At 43.6% G+C, this 20,286-nt stretch overlaps 1 protein-coding gene across 1 annotated transcript in view; it reads right to left on the reverse strand.

Annotated features, from left to right (window-relative positions):
* Nucleotides 1-20,286, reverse strand: part of LOC310789530 (contactin-associated protein-like 4) — a gene marked incomplete at both ends in the record, with an annotated part of 176,899 nt that overhangs the window by 136,700 nt on the left and 19,913 nt on the right. Inside the window, one exon of the mRNA XM_083651166.1 lies at nt 6,462-6,655. Coding sequence (XP_083507292.1) covers nt 6,462-6,655 — 194 coding nt within the window. The remainder of the gene's footprint in view (nt 1-6,461; nt 6,656-20,286) is intronic.

The following is a 20,286-nucleotide window of genomic DNA, read 5'->3' on the forward strand; positions in this document are numbered from 1 at the left end:
GAAGGGCGGCAGGAAGTGCGGATTCATTGTCATTATGGCCAGCCTTCCTTCTTGTATGACACTTGACACTTTTGTACAGACAACAGACACACCTATACTTGTATCACAGTGGGTATATCACTCATGGTCTCACTCTAATTTGCATACTGTATGTTTTCAGCAGCTCCAACTCTTCTCTGTTAAAAAACACATGCAAAAAGTGTACTGGAAGCAGGAATCCAGTGTGATTTGACCACATACATATAGCTTAACAGTAACTCTGAGCAGGAGTGTTGCATCTTGGGTAGAGAGAATGATGTAGACAAAAATAACACATTAAATTAGCTGTATCGCAGAAACCATACAAGGTACAGCTACGAAACTTGTTAGGGAGGTTCACAGAGGGGTCTTTTACTATCCACAGAAAAATTGCACCAATTGACAAGATGGTGGCGCTATAACAGCCCTCCTTACCTTTTGGTCCATAACTTTTGAACCGTGGGGTCTATCGTCAAACTTATTTTTTCCCTGGATTCCTTGGGTCCTCCCGCATCTACTCAACTAGGCCACGCCCCTTTCCGCCAACTAGATTTCCCGCCATTTTGAATTTTGTCCAAAACAGTTTTTTTGCGCTTCCTCCTTGAAATTTTGTCCAATCTTCACCAAACCAAAGCACACATCATGTGATGAGTGTCCTGCACAACACTTTCGTGGTTTTTGAAAAAAAACGCACCGTTGCGATATGTGTCACCCTCTGGTAAATTGAGTACAATCTCGCCAAGTCGAAATCGCGCAATTGGAGTTAGTAGTTTGATATGTGAAAAAATGCCTTTTTCTTTTTTTTTTTATAATTACACAAAGGAGAGTATGGACTATCCATCCCACATCAAATTGAGTCGTTATATAACCAGTAAATAGGTATATTTAGCGATTTAAAAAATCAAGATTTTAGTCTTGAGTCGCCTAGCTGAGGGGGGTTTTTCATTCATTTGCATGCAGCGTTTCACTGGCTTAATGTCTGCTATTGTTCCAAGTTTCGGCCAATGAGCCACATCAATAGAATTCAGCGTGTTACATGGGGGCGGGGTGCAAAGCTCTGTTTACAAGTGACAACATGGAGGGTCACTGATGAGGACAGTCTGTGTGGATTAAAACTGATGCAGGAAGTGCAACACCTCTGGCTTTTCCTCACCTAGTCCTAGGTGAGTTTAATCATGATCCCTAACTATCGTTATGTCTTGTTTCTGTTTTAGGGACTGTGCGACCATCTAGTTATGGTTGAACGTGGGTTTTAGTATCGCGTTATGTGTGTATTGTTGTCGAACAGTAACGAAGAGTATTGAAGGAAAGAAGCAACCATTCCTAGACCATGTGTGTCAAATTTTGTGCAATTCGACCAAAAGGGGGCGCCATAAACGCCAGAAATGGGCGTGGCTAAACATAAAAAAGGCTAACTCCACACCTGTTTGTCCAATGATCGCGAAACGTGTCAGCTATATCAAGGAGGATGTCCTAGTCAGAATCAGAAGCTTTGTCATCTGCGCAAGGCTTGAACCCCGCCCATCGCCGCTTGCGGCTATATTTGTTACTATAATCACATTTGTTTTTTCCCCCTGTAACTGAGTAATATAAGGCATTACTGTTTCAATTTCAGTAATCACGGAATAGTTACTGATCTAACAGATAGGTTTTTAGTGGCTTTATATTGATCCTCTTTAACCTCTTTATTGGCATTGTCTTATGCTGCCTTCAGGTCATCTTTCTAGGGAATATCGGCATTACAGTAGGGCGCACAAAATTAATTTAATTTACCTTTATTTATACTCGGAAACCCCATTAACTCATTGAGTGCCAGCCACTTTTGGAGAACGGACGCTCCCAGTGCCAGAGTTTCAGAGCTTTTTTCAGTGATATCTCGAGGCCCACAGAATATTGTGTGATATTACTATGTAAACACCGAACACGCAAAAAGAACGATGAGACTCTCTTCTATCATCAGCAAAAACAGATTTATTTATATAATTTTCCGTTCTTTAGTTATCAGCCGGAGAAGATAGCTTGATTTAACCAAAAACAGCCGTTTTTTGCTAGAAGCTGAGATAATGTAACCTGACGCTGCCAGATGGACGGTATAGCTCCACATAGGTTTCACTAAACCAGTCGATCTGGGAATGAAGTCACCAGACCCGCTGACGGAGGCGGGCACTTTTTCCAAGCTACTTGGCAGGTGATTGGATGACCCATCTGTCTATCACCGCTGGTGGGTGTTAACTTCAACCAATCAGATCGCCGAAGGTGCCTGTGGATGATCTCCGTGGTATTCATTGATTGAGTCCTCACGGTCGTAAAGTCACCTTCGAAGCATTTAGTTAGATTATAACGAACTACCGTAAATTCCGGACTATAAGCCGCGGCTTTTTTCCCGTTTTTTGGCCCCTGCGGCTTATATAACGGTGCGTCTTATCTATGGATTTTTTCAGAAATTTTTTTTCAAATACAAATAAAATCTCTCTTTTTTAGCACTCTTTCTACCTATAAATCCACTTCTGTTTTAATTTCCTCTGTTGCCCTCTTTTCACCACACCGCGGACACTGTGTGCACTGTCGAAATAAACAAAGGTGTTGTGTTATGTTGTTTTGTTGAAATGTTATGGTAATACGGTAAATGGGAGCTTCCTCAAACAGCCAACAATCCCCTCTGTGCGTGAACCCTTACATATGGTAATTACGGTAAGCAAAGTTCATCAGCCCGGAACACAACAAGACCAGCAGTCTGTCTCTCACTTACGATGGGGAAGGTACGAAGAAATTCACACGACGCAGCATTCAAGCTGAAAGCAGTCGAACTCGCACTAAAAGAGGGAAATAGAGCAGCCGCGCGTACTCTGGGCATAAATGAATCGATGGTGAGACGTTGGAAAAAGCAGCAGGAGGAACTTTCTCAGTGTAAGAAAACAAAAAAGTCCTTCAGAGGCCACAAAAGCAGATGGCCGGAGCTTGAAGATTTCCTTGAGGACTGGGTGTTGACCCAGCGAGCAGACGGCCGAGGCGTTTCCACGGTGCAGATCCGACTGAAGGCAAAAACAGTAGCCACCGAGATGAAAATTGAACATTTCAGAGGTGGGCCATCTTGGTGCTTTCGTTTCATGAGACGAAAGGGACTGTCCGGGCGCGGACGACTGTGTGCCAACAACTCCCTCCCGACTACCAGGAGAAAATCGCAAACTTCGGCGAATACACACAAAGGAAGATCAAGGATCATTCCATCGAACCGGAGCAGATCATAAACATGGATGAAGTGCCCTTGACGTTCGACCTGCCACTCACTCGCACTGTGAACAAAAAAGGTGAATCGTCGATCACGTTAAGAACCACAGGTCACGAGAGAACCAACTTCACTTGTGTTCTAGGCTGCACAGCATCTGGAGCGAAGCTGCCGCCAATGGTGATTTTCAAGCGGATTACGATGCCGAAAGAGAAAATGCCCAGTGGTATCTGCGTCAAAGTCAACAAGAAAGGGTGGATGATGGAAAGTGTCATGAAGGAGTGGTTGTCTCAGTGCTACGTCCAGCGCCCTGGAGGATACTTTCACCAAAAGAAAGCGTTGCTCGTCCTGGACAGCATGAGGGCTCATATCACCGATTCGGTCAAAGCAGCCATAAAGAAAACAAACAGCATTCCAGCTGTGATACCTGGGGGCACGACCAAGCATCTCCAGCCACTCGACATCAGTGTCAATCGCGCATTTAAAGTGGCGCTGCGCATCGAGTGGGAGACGTGGATGACGAGCGGGGACAAGTCATTCACAAAAACAGGGCGAATGAGGAAGGCAACTTTCGCACAAGTTTGCCAGTGGGTCCTGACAGCGTGGAGGAGTGTTAAGACATCCACGATCACCAACGGGTTCCGAAAGGCTGGACTGCTGCGTGACGAAGAGGAGGACGCCGCCACAGCTGAGGGCCTTCAGAGGCTGTTCGATTTGGACAGTGACGAAGAGGAGTTCGTTGGTTTTGAGAGCGACAACGAAGGAGAGAGAGGAGTGGTTGACGAAGCCACCCTGAACCTGTTCGTTTCCGACACTGAAGTTGAGGACTTTGCTGGTTTCAGTACGGAGGAAGAAGAGGAAGACGAGGAAGACGAGGATTAGTGACTTTACTTTGACTCTGTTTACAGCCGTTTGCTGCACCTTCATCTAAAAGATGAAGAGAAGGATTACCTGGTTTTGTTGGCAGCACCTTATCCTTTTGAGGATTGTTTTTTGTTTTCCAGTTATTTACTGCACCTTAACCTTTTGAGAATTGTTTTATTGTTTTTACAGCACTTTATCCTTTTGAGGATTGTTTTATTATTATTATTATTGTTTTATTTTTTATAGCTACGGTATTTATTTTGTTGAAATGTGAATAAATGGGAGCTTCTTATAGCCTATAGCCTACCCTACCGTAATGCTTGTTTTGTTGAAAATAAATGGGAGCTTCCCCAAACAGCGATCTCTTTCCCGACATTCCTCTCTGTGCAGAACCCTTTCATATGGTAATTAAACATCAAAACACCCGCGGCTTATAGTCCGGTGCGGCTTATAGAAGAAAAAAATAGTCAATTTTGGTGCTGCGGCTTATAGACCGGTGCGTCTTATAGTCCGGAATTTACGGTAGTTGTGTGGCTTAGCCTTCCCAAATGTTGAGGGTCGTTTTTTAGAATTTAATACATAGAATTGGGAACGTTACATTCAATTTCATTCAGACTGCCTGTCACTTCCGCGGCGGCAGCCATGTTGACGAGTGAAAAGAACTACAAAGACCATGTACCCACTACTTGCCCAGACGAGCCTGCCCGCCTACGGCCGCCGCTGATTCGTCGGCCCGGCATGGCTCGACCAATCATCTTAAACTGCCTGTGTGGGTCCAGACCGTCACGGAGAACCAAATAAAATGTGAGTTCACGTGACGGCGGTTTACCAGGCTAGAGATAATGAGCCTTTTGTGAAATTAAACATTTCAAGCACATCACTGACTAGCTAATATTTTCTGATGTAGTCACACCTCAAAAATAATTTCCTTCAATAAAACAGTGAAGGCCAGGGAATTTTGTTTGGCAGAATAATATTTTTTAGCTGCAACCAGCAGCGCTGGCCCCTGCGTGCGCTGCTGGTTGCAGCTTCTTGCTGGTCTTGATTTGCTGCTGGTGGGCATCGGATATTCTGGCTTGCGTTTGCCAATCCTGTCCTGCTGTCTGGGTCTGTCTGGGTCAGTGTTGTGTGCTGCTCTGCGTGCCCCCCCCCCCCTCAACTGCAAACCCCTCCTCCGTAGGAGTGTCTCTGGTGGCTTTCTGCTGCGTTTGCTGTGCACAGTGAAGGGTGCGCTACATCCAGCTTTTTTACAGCGTTCCGCGTGTGTTTGTCACCGGCTCCCATGCTTCCAGTTGAGAATAATAACAACTCCACGGCTGATCATGCGGATGGGCTGTCGCAGCGGACACGGAGGGGCTCAATTGTGGCAGCAGATTGGCTGCTGCAGGCACAGCTAACGTTATGCTTCATGCATATCGATGCATACGGATGCGATGCGATTTCCGTTTCCCCAACGACTTCTTCTCTGTTTTTGCCTCAACTTTCTCTAATCTGGAGAGCACTGTCGCCACCTAATGTCTGTAAAATAGGTTATACACATCCAATAGCTACAATATTTGTACAGGAGATAAAGGAGGCTTTGATCCACGTCCCACCGTCAAAAAACGTATTTGACGTCGATCGACGTCCTTGGCACTCTACGTCACTATTTACTTTGACGTCGATCGACGTCCTTGGCACTCAATGAGTTAAGGACGAATCCTCATTTACAATGGTGCCCAGAGAAAGAAGAAGCAAACAAAGTGGTAATTGGTAAATACAAGTATATTTTCTTGCTGCTGATAGCATATTGTTGGGTTTTTTTAGAACTATTTGCCAGAACTGATTTGAATAGTGTTTTTGGGACTGTTTATTACAATCTTGGGGTAAATGTTCAGATTTCCTTTGTCTAGAAACAAGTAACATAGTTTTCCATTGTTGTAACCAATTATTAGTTACTTTTCTTTTTCTTTTCATATTTTATTTTTTACATCCGGTCACAACCTGGAGTGACATTATATAGCTACGGTATATATATTTTTACCATATTTATTATTTATTTATTTTATTTCGTTGTTTTTTACTCTTTCATCAGGAATAAAATTGTGGGGGAATCAAGGCATAGCGTGTTGTTTTTGGCACAAAATCTTTACATTATACAAGTTTATATATTTTTTTATATGTATATTTTTTTAAGCAGACTAACTGCTATGCTGCATGTCTACTGTTTCTACTGTTGTTGGCAGTCTTTGCTAGTTCTGTTTTAACAGTTTATCACAGAATCTGGTACTGTGTAATGATCCATGGTCCACCACTGTTCCTGACGGTAACAGCACAGTTTGTGGTGATAGCCTATCACCGCAGACTCACTCACCCCTATGCTGTCTTCCTGTCGGTACTGTTTCCAGTTGTGTCCCGTGTCGCTGAACATCAGCAGGTAAGCCGTCAGCCAATCGGAGCTGCCGTAGCGACCCTGCGTGGCGACGGCGGTGATTTGTGTCCGCCCGCCCAGGTCCACCTCCAGCCACTGATACCGGTCTGAACTCTGAGGAGACCAACCTCCAGCTCCTGAGAGAGAGAGAGAGAGACGGAGAGAGAGAGAGAGAGAGAGAGAGACAGAGAGACGGAGAGAGAGAGAGAGGGCGCAGGGTGAGAGGGGCAGGGAGAGAGAGGGGGGGGCAGAGAGGCAGGGAGAGATAGGGGGCAGAGAGGCAGGGAGAGAGAGAGGGAGGGAGGGAGAGAGAGAGACAGAGAGATGGAGAGAGAGAGGGGGGAGAGAGAGGGGGCAGGGTGAGAGAGAGAGAGAGAGAGAGAGAGACAGAGAGATGGAGAGAGAGAGGCAGGGAGAGAGAGGGGGCAGAGAGAGAGACAGAGAGATGGAGAGAGAGAGGGGGGAGAGAGAGGGGGCAGGGTGAGAGAGAGAGGGAGGGAGGGAAGGAGGGAGAGAGAGCGGGGGAGATACAGTATACCCAGCATTCAGAAGTGATTTATTACATTTTAATCGAACTAGGATGAGAGGACAAACATGGCAGATTTGTGTGTGTGTGTGTGTGTGTGTGTGTGTGTGTGTGTGTGTGTGTGTGTGTGTGTGTGTGTGTGTGTGTGTGGATGCGTGCGTGCGTGCGTGCGTGTGGCTGCACCTGCATTGGTGCGTTGTTTACATCTGACCCTGTAGTTCATAAGAATGAATTGCATTGCTGACCTTTGACTAAAACACATGCACATCAGATGGTTATGAAACTCTGGCGGGGCAGCAGGGATATATACTGTAGTCTGGCCAGCGAGAGACTATTATTAAACTAGAATGAGGGATATTGACACAACAAAAAACAATATTTATTGCAAGGAACTTTTCTCAACAAAGCCAGTTAGTATTTGAAAAGAAAAGGAGAAGAAAAGGAAGAGCACAAATCTATCACGACTCTAAACACTGACTCCTTTAAAGCCGGCAATTTGTAAAAATTGACAAATGAACACGATCAGTGCCTTAATAGTGATAGTGAGTAATAGTAAAGAATAGAGAGGCAAAGTGACCGCCTACTTCCTGCTTCAGCACTGTACCAGAAATTTTCATCCGCCATTTATTTTCCCATAGACATTTCGTAAAATGCATGCTTATAAAAAATAGTTGTACTTGTTCAAACCAAACGGTTCAGCTATATTTAGAATTGGGAGAGACCATAGAACTATTTCTTCATTTAGGTATCCTCAGTGTTTATCAAGTGAATCATCTCCAGATTGGATTATTTGTTCATAGTTCCTTAAAAAGAGACCTTCCCCCTTTTTTTCATGACATGTTTGCATATGGTTACCAATTTCATAACTACTCCACACGCAGCTCTAGTCTCCTCAGACCACCCCATTCCCGTACTTCTCAATCCCAGTTCAGTATACCGTAAATTCCGGACTATAAGCCGCACCGGTGTATAAGCCGCACCTGCAAAGTTGACTGTTTTTTACATATATAAGCCGCACCGGACTATAAGCCGCGGGTGTTTTAATGGTATTTTTTTTTTTTTTTTTTTTTTTTTGTGTTTTAATGTTTAATTACCATATGTAAGGGTTCATGCACAGAGGGGATTGTCGGGAAAGAGATGGCTGTTTGAGGAAGCTCCCATTTATTAACATTTCAACAAAACAACATAACACAACACCACCTGTGTTTCTTTTTTACAGTGCACACAGTGTCATACAGTGTCATACAGTGTGGTGAAAAGAGGGCAAGAGAGGAAATTAAAACAGAAGTGGATTTATAGTTAGAAAGAGTGCTAAAGAAGAGAGAATTCCGTTTTTTTTTTTCTGAAAAAATCCATAGATAAGCCGCACCGTTATATAAGCCGCAGGGGCCAAAAAAGGCAAAAAAACGGGAAAAAAGCCGCGGCTTATAGTCCGGAATTTACGGTACTCTACAGAGGGTCCAAGATATGGAATTCTTTGCCTTCACATCTTTTGGATTTCTCTTCACAGAAGTTCAAAAGTGCATTGAAATCACTTCTCCTAGCTAATAAATATTTTCCATATGGGCTGCCTATACAAACTGTGGTCTAATGGCTGTCTCTAAACAGAGCTTGTTTTATTTTTGTTGTCATTTTTTGTGAGTACCGTAAATTCCGGACTATAAGCCGCGGCTTTTTTCCCGTTTTTTGGCCTTTTTTGGCCCCTGCGGCTTATATAACGGTGCGGCTTATCTATGGATTTTTTCAGCAAACGGCCACTCGGGAACCTCCAAAATCTATGGATGTTGGTATGAGGCAGAACGAGAGCAAGACAGACATTACGAGAGCGAGACCCTGATTGGATGATGTTGCAAAAAATGTGCCTCGCGACCTGATTGGAGCACTGTGCCACTACTCTCTCTCAGCCACTACAGTAAAACACCCTCCCTCCTCCCTCGCTCCGGGGGGAAAATGGCAGCGATTGAGCCTGAAAGACAGTCTGAATGAAATTGAATGTAACATTCCCAATTCTATGTATTACATTCTAAAAAACTAACGGCAACATTTTGGAAGGCTAAGCCACACAACTAGCTCGTTGTAATCTAACATCATGCTTCAAAAGATGGAGAACTGGCTGTGTTACGACGATGGCGGCGAGAAGAAGAAGGAAAGAAGGAAATCGAGCAGCAGCACGTAACCTTGGCATCAGGGTGTTGACACAGAGAGCAGACGGCCGAGGTGCCGTTCAGATCCGACTGAAGGCTCAAGTTTGCCAGTGGATCCTGACAGCGTGGAGGAGTGTCAAAACATCCACGATCACCAACGGGTTCCGAAAGGCTGGACTGCTGCGTGATGAAGAGGAGGACGCCGCCACAGCTGAGGGCCTTCAGAGGCTGTTCGATTCCGACAGTGACGAAGAGGAGTTCGTTGGTTTTGAGAGCGACAGCGAAGGAGAGAGGAGAGTGGCTGACGAAGCCACCCTGAGCCTGTTCGTTTCCGACACTGAAGATGAGGACTTTGGTGGTTTTAGTACGCAGGAAGAAGACGAAGATGAGGATTAATGACTTGACTTTTCTGGTTACAGCCATGTACTGCACCTTAGCCTAAAAGATGAAGACGAGGATTAATGACTTTTCTGGTAGGCTGATTACCGTATATTTTAAGCAGCCGTGTTACTGCAACTTTAGGCTTACGCGCTTACTGTCGTGTTACAGGCACTTTATTTTGCACTTTAAAAAAAACACATTTAATTTAGCCATTGATATTGCCTCGTCAAGCGCTGTAAGCTTTGTTTTTTGTTATGGTACTACTGTAGGCTATAATGTAGATCAGTGGTTTTCAACCTTTTTCATGCCAAGGACCCCTAAATTTACACAGCACAGTACATGTTCTGTAGCTACTATTGCACTAAATGGTAACAGTTGAATACGTTATGCAAATATGCAACTTGTTTTGTTGAAATGTTAATAAATGGGAGCTTCCCCAAACAGCCATCTCTTTCCCGACAATCTCCTCTGTGCACGAACCCTTACATATGGTAATTAAACATCAAAACACCCGCGGCTTATAGTCCGGTGCGGCTTATATATGTAAAAAACAGTCAACTTTGCAGGTGCGGCTTATACACCGGTGCGCCTTATAGTCCGGAATTTACGGTAGTTTTTTTACTCTTCTTATGAAAACTTGAAGCTATACAGCATACAGTAAGTGCCCACTTTAGTGTTTAGCGTTTATTCCACTATGCATTATGTGTGTGTGTGTGGGGTGGGGGGGTGGGGTGTGTGGGTGGAGGGATGAAGGGGGGGGGGGGTATTTTATACTGATGAAAATCTGATGATCATACGCTACCTGGAGAATGCCACACCTAAGCCCCTGGAGGGTTTTTAGGCAATTCTCCTGCACATTCAATGCTGATTATATATTATATATTTTTTTGTAATTGTTTTTATACGTGTAAATAAACAACAACAACAACAACAACAATAACAATAACAACAACAACATTTCACTCTGACCAAATCCGCAGTTCTTTAAAGGCATACATTTTTATGCTTTGGTCCGAGTGAAATGTTATGTGGTCTCTCCTGTTTCTAAATATATCTGAACCGTTTGGTTTTCTATTTTTATAAGCATTTTACGAAACATCTATGGGAAAATAAATGGCGGATGAAAATCTCTGGTACAGTGCTGAAGCAGGAAGTGACGTTTCACTTTGGCTCTCTATAGAAGCTGCATGCTTAGGGGCAGGGTGGGAATTTGGTCATTTTAGGGGCAGAAGGCCACATCTGGCCTTCTACATTGCAAAAAGCATTATGGCACAAGGCCACGCCAGGGCACAAAGGCCAGTGCTCTATCGACATCGTGAAGAGGGATTTTTCTGAAATGTGTGTTAAAATGAGCCAATTACAGGTACACATCCTTTGCATAGGGCAGGCTACATTCAACTGAGACCACTTTACTGCACAGTATAACTAGGGATGCACCGATATGAAAATTTTGGCCGATGCCGATAACCGATATTAACATTGCTGTTATGACCGATAACCGATATTTACCGATGTCGATATGATCTGTATAAAACCACATTTTTATGATCATCACATTTTGTACATACTGAAAAACACATGTTAACACTGAATTTGAAAAAGTTATGCATTTCTTTATTTGCAAAGCCTTTGGAAAAGCCCATAAATCATAGATTTACTGCATTATTTCATATCAATGTGAAGAATTTGGCTGATAATGATAACCGATATTAACATTGCAACATCTGACCGATACCGATATGACCGATATGTTAAAAAATGACTAACATCGGCCGATACCGATATGATTGCCGATATATCGTGCATCCCTAAGTATAACACAACAGTATATATACTGTAGCCCTTCATACTACACGCATCAGGGGGAGCCGGGGCAGAAACATGGGGGGAACCATGAGATGGAGACATTTTGAATAATGAAAATGCCAGAAGCTGTGTGTGTGTGTGTGTGTGTGTGTGTGTGTGTGTGTGTGTGTGTGTGTGTGTGTGTGTGTGTGTGTGTGTGTGTGTGCGTGTGCGTGTGCGTGTGCGTGTGCGTGTGCGTAAGTGAAAGTGCTGAGTCAGAGCAAAGTGACATTTTGAAGTCCAAGCACCGGATGGACAGACTCTAAAGGAGGTGGCTATGCCCTATAGAGCTTTGTACCACACACACACACACACACACACACACACACACACACGCGTGCACACACACACACACGCGTGCACACACACACACACACACACGCGTGCACACACACACGCACGCGTGCACACACACACACACACACGCGTGTGCACACACACACACACACACACACAAATCATGTGTGGGGAAAAAACACTTCACCTATGAATTATGAAAAATATTTGTAACTGAAATCTCCACCAACGTGTGTCCAAAAAGCACATGTGCTTTGAATTCACATGTTGGTTTTCACATGTAACTCTTTTGTACAGCTACTGGTGATGTATTTTGCATTTCTGGTTTCATTTTGTTGTTTGGCGGTGTGTTTTATTTTTAAATTCGTGTGGATAACTGGCCAATCAGACACGACATCACGTTAAGATATTTCCAATACAGATGCACGATGGAGTTTGATGGCAGAAAATGTTTCAGCGAGCTAAATGGTATTCACCTTATGTTCAGACCTTACAGTGAGCCAAATTCTTCCGGGTCCTTTTAACACTTCCGGCGGTCACGGCGCAAAATAAGAGAGTTGTTTTTGGAGCGGACAGTGAAGGGGTAAAATAAAGAACGTAGCCTACTACTTTGAGCCGGTACACATCAAGTAAGCGGAGTATCCACTGTTAGCCAGGTCAGATAACGTTATCGTCGACAATGACGAGCACTTTCTTGTAAAACATACCTGGACTCCAACAAAGAAAGCTGCAGATAGTTGTCTCTCCTCCGAGTTGCGCTCGAGCCACTAATGTCAATAAGACCCGCAGACATTAACGTAATTCCCTGGAATGCGAGACTTAACGAGCCAGTTACATGGCGTTGCATTCTTAGACATTGCAGTTTGCTTTTATTTGGTATGTTACATACAATCGGCAAAATTATTAGTTAATTCAGAGTTAGATGATATTGGAGCAGCAGCCATTTTATTTTATTTTATTTTTAGCCGGAAGTTTTGATACGGCCACACAACCGGGTCAAATGGGCGTGGCTACATAAGGTGAATAAACGTCAGGTTTTGGTGACAGTCCCTCAGAATCAAAGAGCGAGGGCTTCTTTCTAGAGCCGCCAACCAAGCGACGTTCGACAATCACACGGGGAGAGATCCATCGTGGAAGAGGAGAGAGACCAGCTTCTCCACTGACAGGAGACTCAATAGACCAGAATGCAATGCAGCAATTAGACAAGTGTTTGGAGTAAGGGGCGAGGATCATTCTGGAAATCGTAAGGACATCACTACCTGGAGTAGAAGCCGACGATGCAGGTTTTAAAGTGGGTTCACCAAAAAAAAGTTAATTATGGCACTTCATCACAAAATAAGTCCTGGGACACCCCTGAACAGATTCTATCTACAGACTACAGTAAGAGTCTAAGAGTATCTGAGCATGGATTTCTCCTTAAAGCAAGGAGGGAAGGGGCAGAGAGCAGTGAGAAAAACTAATTATAAAAGTACAGAGAGATACAGTCCTCTGTGCTTTTTGGCTGAGTCACATTTAAACCGGCCGTAAAATATCCAATAAAAGCACCACTGTGACTGTGCTCAACAGTTCATTTACATTAGAACCAAACATTTTAGAATGGAAAATTCACTATTCATATACCGCTACTTAGAGAGCTGCAAGACCTGGCCTGACCAATTTGGGCCGGGGTCGCACCGCGGATATATGCCTCCGCCAACAAGTGAGCAGTCGACATCCATGTCTGTCCAGACTTTTGACGTTTGAGCCAAATGTGAAGAAATCGCGTCAATGTGTCAACTGAGATATGGCATTACAGAGCTTGAAAATGGCGTTGTATTTCTCACTTAATTTTAGACAGCAGACAGCACATCACAACAGCATATGCTTTTATTTTGAAAGATTCTGTCAGGAAGTCCTCCAGCTGCGTGTGAAAAATAAACAAAGCTAAGCGCTACATCAGTGGTTGAGATGGAGAGGCTAAAAGCGAGCAGAGGGAGTTTTTCAAAGTTCCCAATGCGGCAGAGAGGAAAGCTAGCTGCAAAAGATAATCATTTTCCTGCAGTGCCTAGAAATGGAAAGTTAAAGTATAAATAGTTTTTGGCTGATTGTCGATTTATCCGGTTGGCGAAGATTTGTGACATACTGTATGCGAGGACACTAACGTTACTCAATGCAGCTAAACGGTGAGTCTGCTGTTTTAATTTCGACTTGCTTAAGTGACATAATATTTCAGTTTGTGGGCATTGTTGCTGTTGGCAGTTAAACGATTGTCTCTCTCTCTGTCTCGATTCTCTCTCTCTCTAGCGCATCATAGTCGTAGCATGTGTGTGTGTGTGTCTGTGTGTGTAAGAGGTGGATAGAGAGAGTGGCGGTGGCTATCAAGTTTAGAGCCTCCAGTTTCAGTTTCAGAGTCAGTGTGTAAACGTGAGTGACAGAACATGAGGTCCTATTTATTTTAAAACGTGCGACAATTTCGGACGAAAAATAGGCTTAGGTGGGCCTTTACTCTTGCCAAATGGTTGCTGCTGGCATAAAAACAACACATTACGGGCTTTTTAAAGTTATCCTTTATTTATCCCCATGGGGAAATTCACCATGCTTTATTATTGAAGTAGTGAGTCATCCTAACAGCAATGAAATCATATTTTTTCTTAATTGCTTAGAGACAATCCTCAAATGACTATCAAAGTTCTGGGAACAGCGTGTGAAATACCTCACACACAGTTAACTCATTTGCCCACAGCGCTCCATCATTTTTCCTCATTACTCTCGCACAAGAAAATACTAATGTGAATCATGTTTATCCAAAACTGTAAATGGTTTTTACCACATTTGGCACGGTTTTCAATTGAGCAAATCTTACCGATCAAAACGGATGCTGCAGCGTGTTAGGAAATCAGACTTGTACTAAATCCGTTATTGAAGGAGTTAATAATTACTGCAAACGGGGAAACGTTTCTCTGTGGATGAACGGCTGCAGCAACGGCAATGATTTTCCTCTGCTGGACCATGGCAGAGAGTAATAAAAACTATGGCTGGGTATTGGCAAGGACCCCACAATATGATACGTATCAGGATACATGAGTCACGATACGATTGTATCACGATACATTGCGATACAATACATATTGCAATATATTGTGATACTCTACATAATTTACTGAAAATTAAAAAATATATACCGTAGGTAAAAATACAACTCACATACACATACCACCCAGGTAGTGTAATAAAATGGACATCACTTTATATTGATAACTTAGTGGACTAATTTACTCAAAGCTACAGAGTATTGAGTGTTTTTACTGAACGCACTGAAATAAAAAATATATATTTATCCTGGTATTTATCCTGGTTGCTACTCCTCTGCCGATCTGGGGAGAGCCGAAACTGGCTCTATGCTTCCTCCGAGACATGGGCAGTTAGCCAGCCGCTTCTTTTCACCTGACAGAGGAAGCTTCACCGGTAGGACATAGCACGTGGGAGGTTCACGCTATTCCAACCAGTCCCCCCCCCTCCGAACAGGCGCCCTTAACTCATTCATGGCCAGTTTAGGACTGCCAATATTTAGCACAGGCCAAAGATTTTCATAATTGTTGGTCATCTTTCAAGACCCACAGTAAATTATCTATTAGCACCAAAGTGATTTGCAATACCTCAAAATGAAGATGTACGTCTCTGGGTTCACCAGGAGAAAAAAAAGTGAGCTTTTAGCATGTTCTGTACTCTACTTATAGCCATTTATATACACCCTGTTTTCACCAAAAAGGTCTCTCTGAGAAGAGAAATTGCAGAAAATGGCATTTTTGTAAAGCACACAATCTCAGGCAGAACTCGCTCTCAATTCTTTTATTTTGAACTGTATTGACATCAGACATGTAAATATTATTCGTTATGACACAAATGACAAAAAAAATAAATATATATATATATATATATATATATACATGAAGTGCTTTTTTTACATTCAACAATACAGTTTACTCAGTGTGAGTGAGTGTGCAGACACACAGACAGACAGACAGACAGACAGACAGACAGACAGACAGACAGACACACACACACACACAGAGAGAGAGTTCTGTCCACAGCTGCTGCTGGATCGCACCTCTTCCCAGGGAACACTACTGATCGCCCCGCAAATTAGCATAGGAGGGGAACACCAAACTGGTCTGAGATCAGCGTCTAGCCTCCTCTGCCTCTGCATCGTTTTCCTCCTCTCGTTCGGGCTGGGACGAATGCTGCGACACAGGAACGGGGTCGGCTTGGCTTTGGGACCAGGCGCTGGAACCGGATCGATCATGTTGGTTTGACTACCGCGAACAACTCAATCCAGGTTCGCCCTGCAGCAAGGCGACCAGCGCAGCGCGCCGAGGGGTGTTTCAATGGCGTTTCTCCTCTATGCAAGTTTTCTCCTCCTCTTCCATTTCAAAACAACAGCTGCGGTATGTGTTTGATAACGTGTTGTCGGCTTGTCTTTGAGGCTAGGGACCTGATAACATGTCACAGGCTGGGGAAGTCTTTGAACTACGCGCTGCACTAATAAAAACAAAAACACGTCAAACACGTCATTGGCTGGGAGGGCTATTCCTGATAACACGTCAAAGACGTCTTTGGCCATGAATGAGTTAACGACCAGAGGAGGAACCACATTAGCAACCAGGATATTGCATGTTTTGGTGAAGGGGGTTCCTATATGAAGGAAACCCCTGGGAGGCACGGGGAGAACATGCATAAAAAAAAAAAAAAAGTATTCTTATTGTGTCACTGAACACACGGCTGTGCAAAAAAAAATCGATATGGCGATAGATCACGATATTTTTCTGAAATATCGATACAGTATTCCAGAAAAAAGTATCGCGATATATTGCCGTATCGATTTTATTGCACAGCCCTAATAAAAACTATGTTTACCTTCATTTTATACTTTGTGCTATCCTACCAAACAATAAGCACGCAAGAGAGAAAGCAGGTGTGTATATTTCTTCAGTCTCCCAGTAAACTCTGTCAGTGTCAACGCATACCATTTTAGAAGTCATGTACACGCTGACATCATTGTATTCATCAAGTCCAACTGTTTTATTGTACTGTGTCTGTATTTATAGGACTGAACCGCCATCTCTCCCGCTGGAGGCAGAAGAGCAGTTTTCCACACCTCAAGATGTGCGATATGGTGAGGGCAAACAGAGTGTGATGGTATGACGACGGAATGGAGATGGTGGCATCTGTCAAAACATCAACACCATCAACACCTCTGCCATAAATAGGCTCCTGACGAGGAGATGCATGGAGATGAAGTCTCCAGGGAAACCTTCTGAGAGGAACAGTGACAATGACGAGAGCGGCATCGCTACACGACTGTAATGTCTTTACGTGTCTGTGCACTTCATTGTAACTGTATGATTTGAATGGGGGTGCTTAACCTCTTGCACCCCGACTTTCCCATTAAATGGTCTCTTAAGTAGTTCCAAAGTTAGATTTTTTTTTCTTTTGATACTATATGACCTCATATATTCTGCTCATTCCAATGCTTCATTGAAACTATAGCTGTTATATTGAGGGACATATTTAAACCTACAGTAAAGTGACTTTTTTAAATCACTCCACCATTACAGCAAAGAGATCTTTGCACATCATTTCATACACATTTCCTGGTAACTCAACATGACATAATTGGTATTTTTTGCTAACCATGGGACCTCAGCTAGAATTTAACATAAGGTTTTGTGGGTTTGAACAAAGCTTGTCTGTGAAACATTCTTATAACGATGCATGATTAAACAGTGGGTTTGTATCTCGTAGAGAGTGATGGAGCTCAGCTGGAGACAAATGAAGCCCCAGATTTCTGTGTATGTGAATGACACACGAGTCCATTTCGATGCACTTTTACATTTCTGAGAGCGAGAGACGGTCGGTTAGGGATGTCTCGCCAGATTATGAAGTAGTTGGGAAAATGTCAGCTTTCAGATGTTGATGGGAGCTCTTCGAACGCCACTCCCGATTCTCCAGTCCGGTTGACGAGTTCTTGTCAGTATTAGGGAGGTTCTGATGAGTTCTGTCTGTCCATCTACCTTCTTGTCGCTTCAGTTTTGATGAGAGCTGTCTGTTGTCCGGACAGCGCTGATGATGCGTCCGTCTCCATCGGATTTCCATCAGTTTTGACAGGTGTTTGTGGGGGGTTTGCACTTGCAGTTTTGAGAATGTTGACAATTTCCAAAAAAAATATGTTTTCATAAAGCAATAGAGAAAAACTGTGCTAGAATACTCCAGAAATGATTTTGCACCAGTTAAAGAATTAAGTATCATTGTATCTCATGATAATTCTTTTTTACACTGCCTCCCACCTGATCATTATAACATCAACAAGAGTGAACCTTGGACTGTTGTGTATTCGTCCTTGATTTATTTAGGTCTATAGGTGTACTTGTTGTTTTGTTTGTGTAGTGAGTGAGGTGGAGACTGGGGCTGCATTCCGTTCCACAGGGAACTGTATTCCCTACTCCCTGCTCCATTCTTACAACCAACAATGAGAAGGGTAATGAGAGCTGATGGCTGATTGGCTGTATTAGAGGTGTGTTACATTAGTCACTAACAGGCCCTCCTTCACTTCCCATCGCCACTTGGTAAGGCCGAGGGAGGAGTTCCAATTGTCAACTAGAACGACCGCAACGCGGACTTATGCCTCCGCCATTAGTACATTCTTGAGTCCAAATCGCCATTTGAGGCAAATTGAAAGAAATTCCGTCAAGGCGCTCCTGAGATGTTGCGTTACAGAGCTTGAAAATTGGGTGTGTGAGGTCACAGTGACATTGAACTTTGACCACCAAAATGTCCTTGAGTCCAAGTGGACGTTTGAGGCAAATTCGAAGAAATTCCATCAAGACATTCCTGAGATATCGCATTAACAAGCTTGAAAATGGCATTCAAGAGGTCACAGTGACCTTGACCTTTGACCTTTGATAACCAAAATGGAATCAGTTCATCCTTGCGTCCAAGTCGATGTTTGAGCCAAATCAGAAGAAATTCTATCAAGCCGTTCTTGAGATATTGCGTTAACGAACTTGGGAATGGCGTTCATGAGGTCATAGTGACCTTGAAGTTTGACGACCAAAATCTAATCAGTTCATCCTTGAGTCCAAGTCGATGTTTGAGGCAAATTTGATGAAATTCCATCAAGGCATTCCTGAGATATCGTGTTAACAAGCTTGAAAATGGCGTTCGAGAGGTCACAGTGACCTTGACCTTTGACCACCAACATCTAATCAGTTCATCCTTGAGTCCAAGTCGATGTTTGAGGCAAATTTGATGAAATTCCATCAAGGCATTCCTGAGATATCGTGTTAACAAGCTTGAAAATTGTGTTCGAGAGGTCACAGTGACCTTGACCTTTGAATACCAAAATCTAATCAGATCATCCTTGAGTCCAAGTCGATGTTTGAGGCAAATTTGATGAAATTCTGCCAAGGCATTCCTGAGATATCGCGTTAACGATCCTCGTACGGACGGACAACCCGGATCCATAATGCCTCCGGCCTGGCTATCGCCGGCGGAGGCATAAAAATGTGGAATTGCCAATGTGGAAGTGCCAAAAAATGCAGTTCCTCAAATGGCCACTTGAGGCTGGCTGCAAAAGGGAGCCATTCTCCATTCACCCCCATGTTAAAATGCCCGACTTTACAGCAGAAAAAAAAACGGTTTTGGTCTCTACAGCTAAAATTATCGCCTTTCTCACTTGATTGTAAACACCTGTTAATTGATTACAATCACCTGCTATTTTCCTACCAAGATGGCCGTGTGGTGCTGTAACAGAATACTATCAATTGGGTGAAGTGAAGGAGCAGGTGATTCCACCGATTAGTTATCTTGGTTGAAGGTGTGCTCATCAGAGAAATCCCCTGAAAACACTCTTGGCGCCCTCCATGGCACATGGTTTGAGACTCAACTAGAGTGAACATGACAGATCAGGTGCACCGTGCAAACAATAACAAGTAGTGCGCATAAATAAGACATTAATCTCTGTCACCAAATACAAAAATACCCCCCAAAAAAAGAATCCCTGCAGGGCCACTTCCGGGCACAGCAATGGCCTCTGGAAACCTGTCTGAAGACTTTGCTCGTGTGAATGTTAACCGTCCTGAAAAAGACTCACGACAGGTGTGTTTCCTCACAGCCTCCACCATCAAACGCACAGAGGAGACGGGGCCCCCTGCAGGCAGGCGGAGCTCTCTGCACCCTCCCAGGTGGTGCAGCAGATCATTCAGATCCTCTCATGTGTCAAAGAGAGAGACATCACAGCGCTTCCATCGACTTTTCCTTTCTGCTACCTTTTAACCCTTTTGCTGCTGCGCCGCTCCGAGAGAAAGCCTGCAGCAGCACACAACAGAAGCGCAGCAGTGGCCAATTAAGAAGAGATTCTTCTGGTGACGAGAGGCAACCTTTTGTTTAGTCTTGTGATGTACTACTGCAATACACCTCCAATATATGTGTCTGTCTGTTATCAATCTATCTTATCTATCTATCCTCTGAAGTGTGTCTTTCTGTGTGAATCAGGCTGTGTTCTCTTTGATGTTGCTCGCTCTGTTTCCTGTGGGTAAGC

This window comes from Poromitra crassiceps (genome assembly GCF_964638095.1).
Source record: "Poromitra crassiceps genome assembly, chromosome: 14".
Lineage (NCBI taxonomy): Eukaryota > Metazoa > Chordata > Actinopteri > Beryciformes > Melamphaidae > Poromitra > Poromitra crassiceps.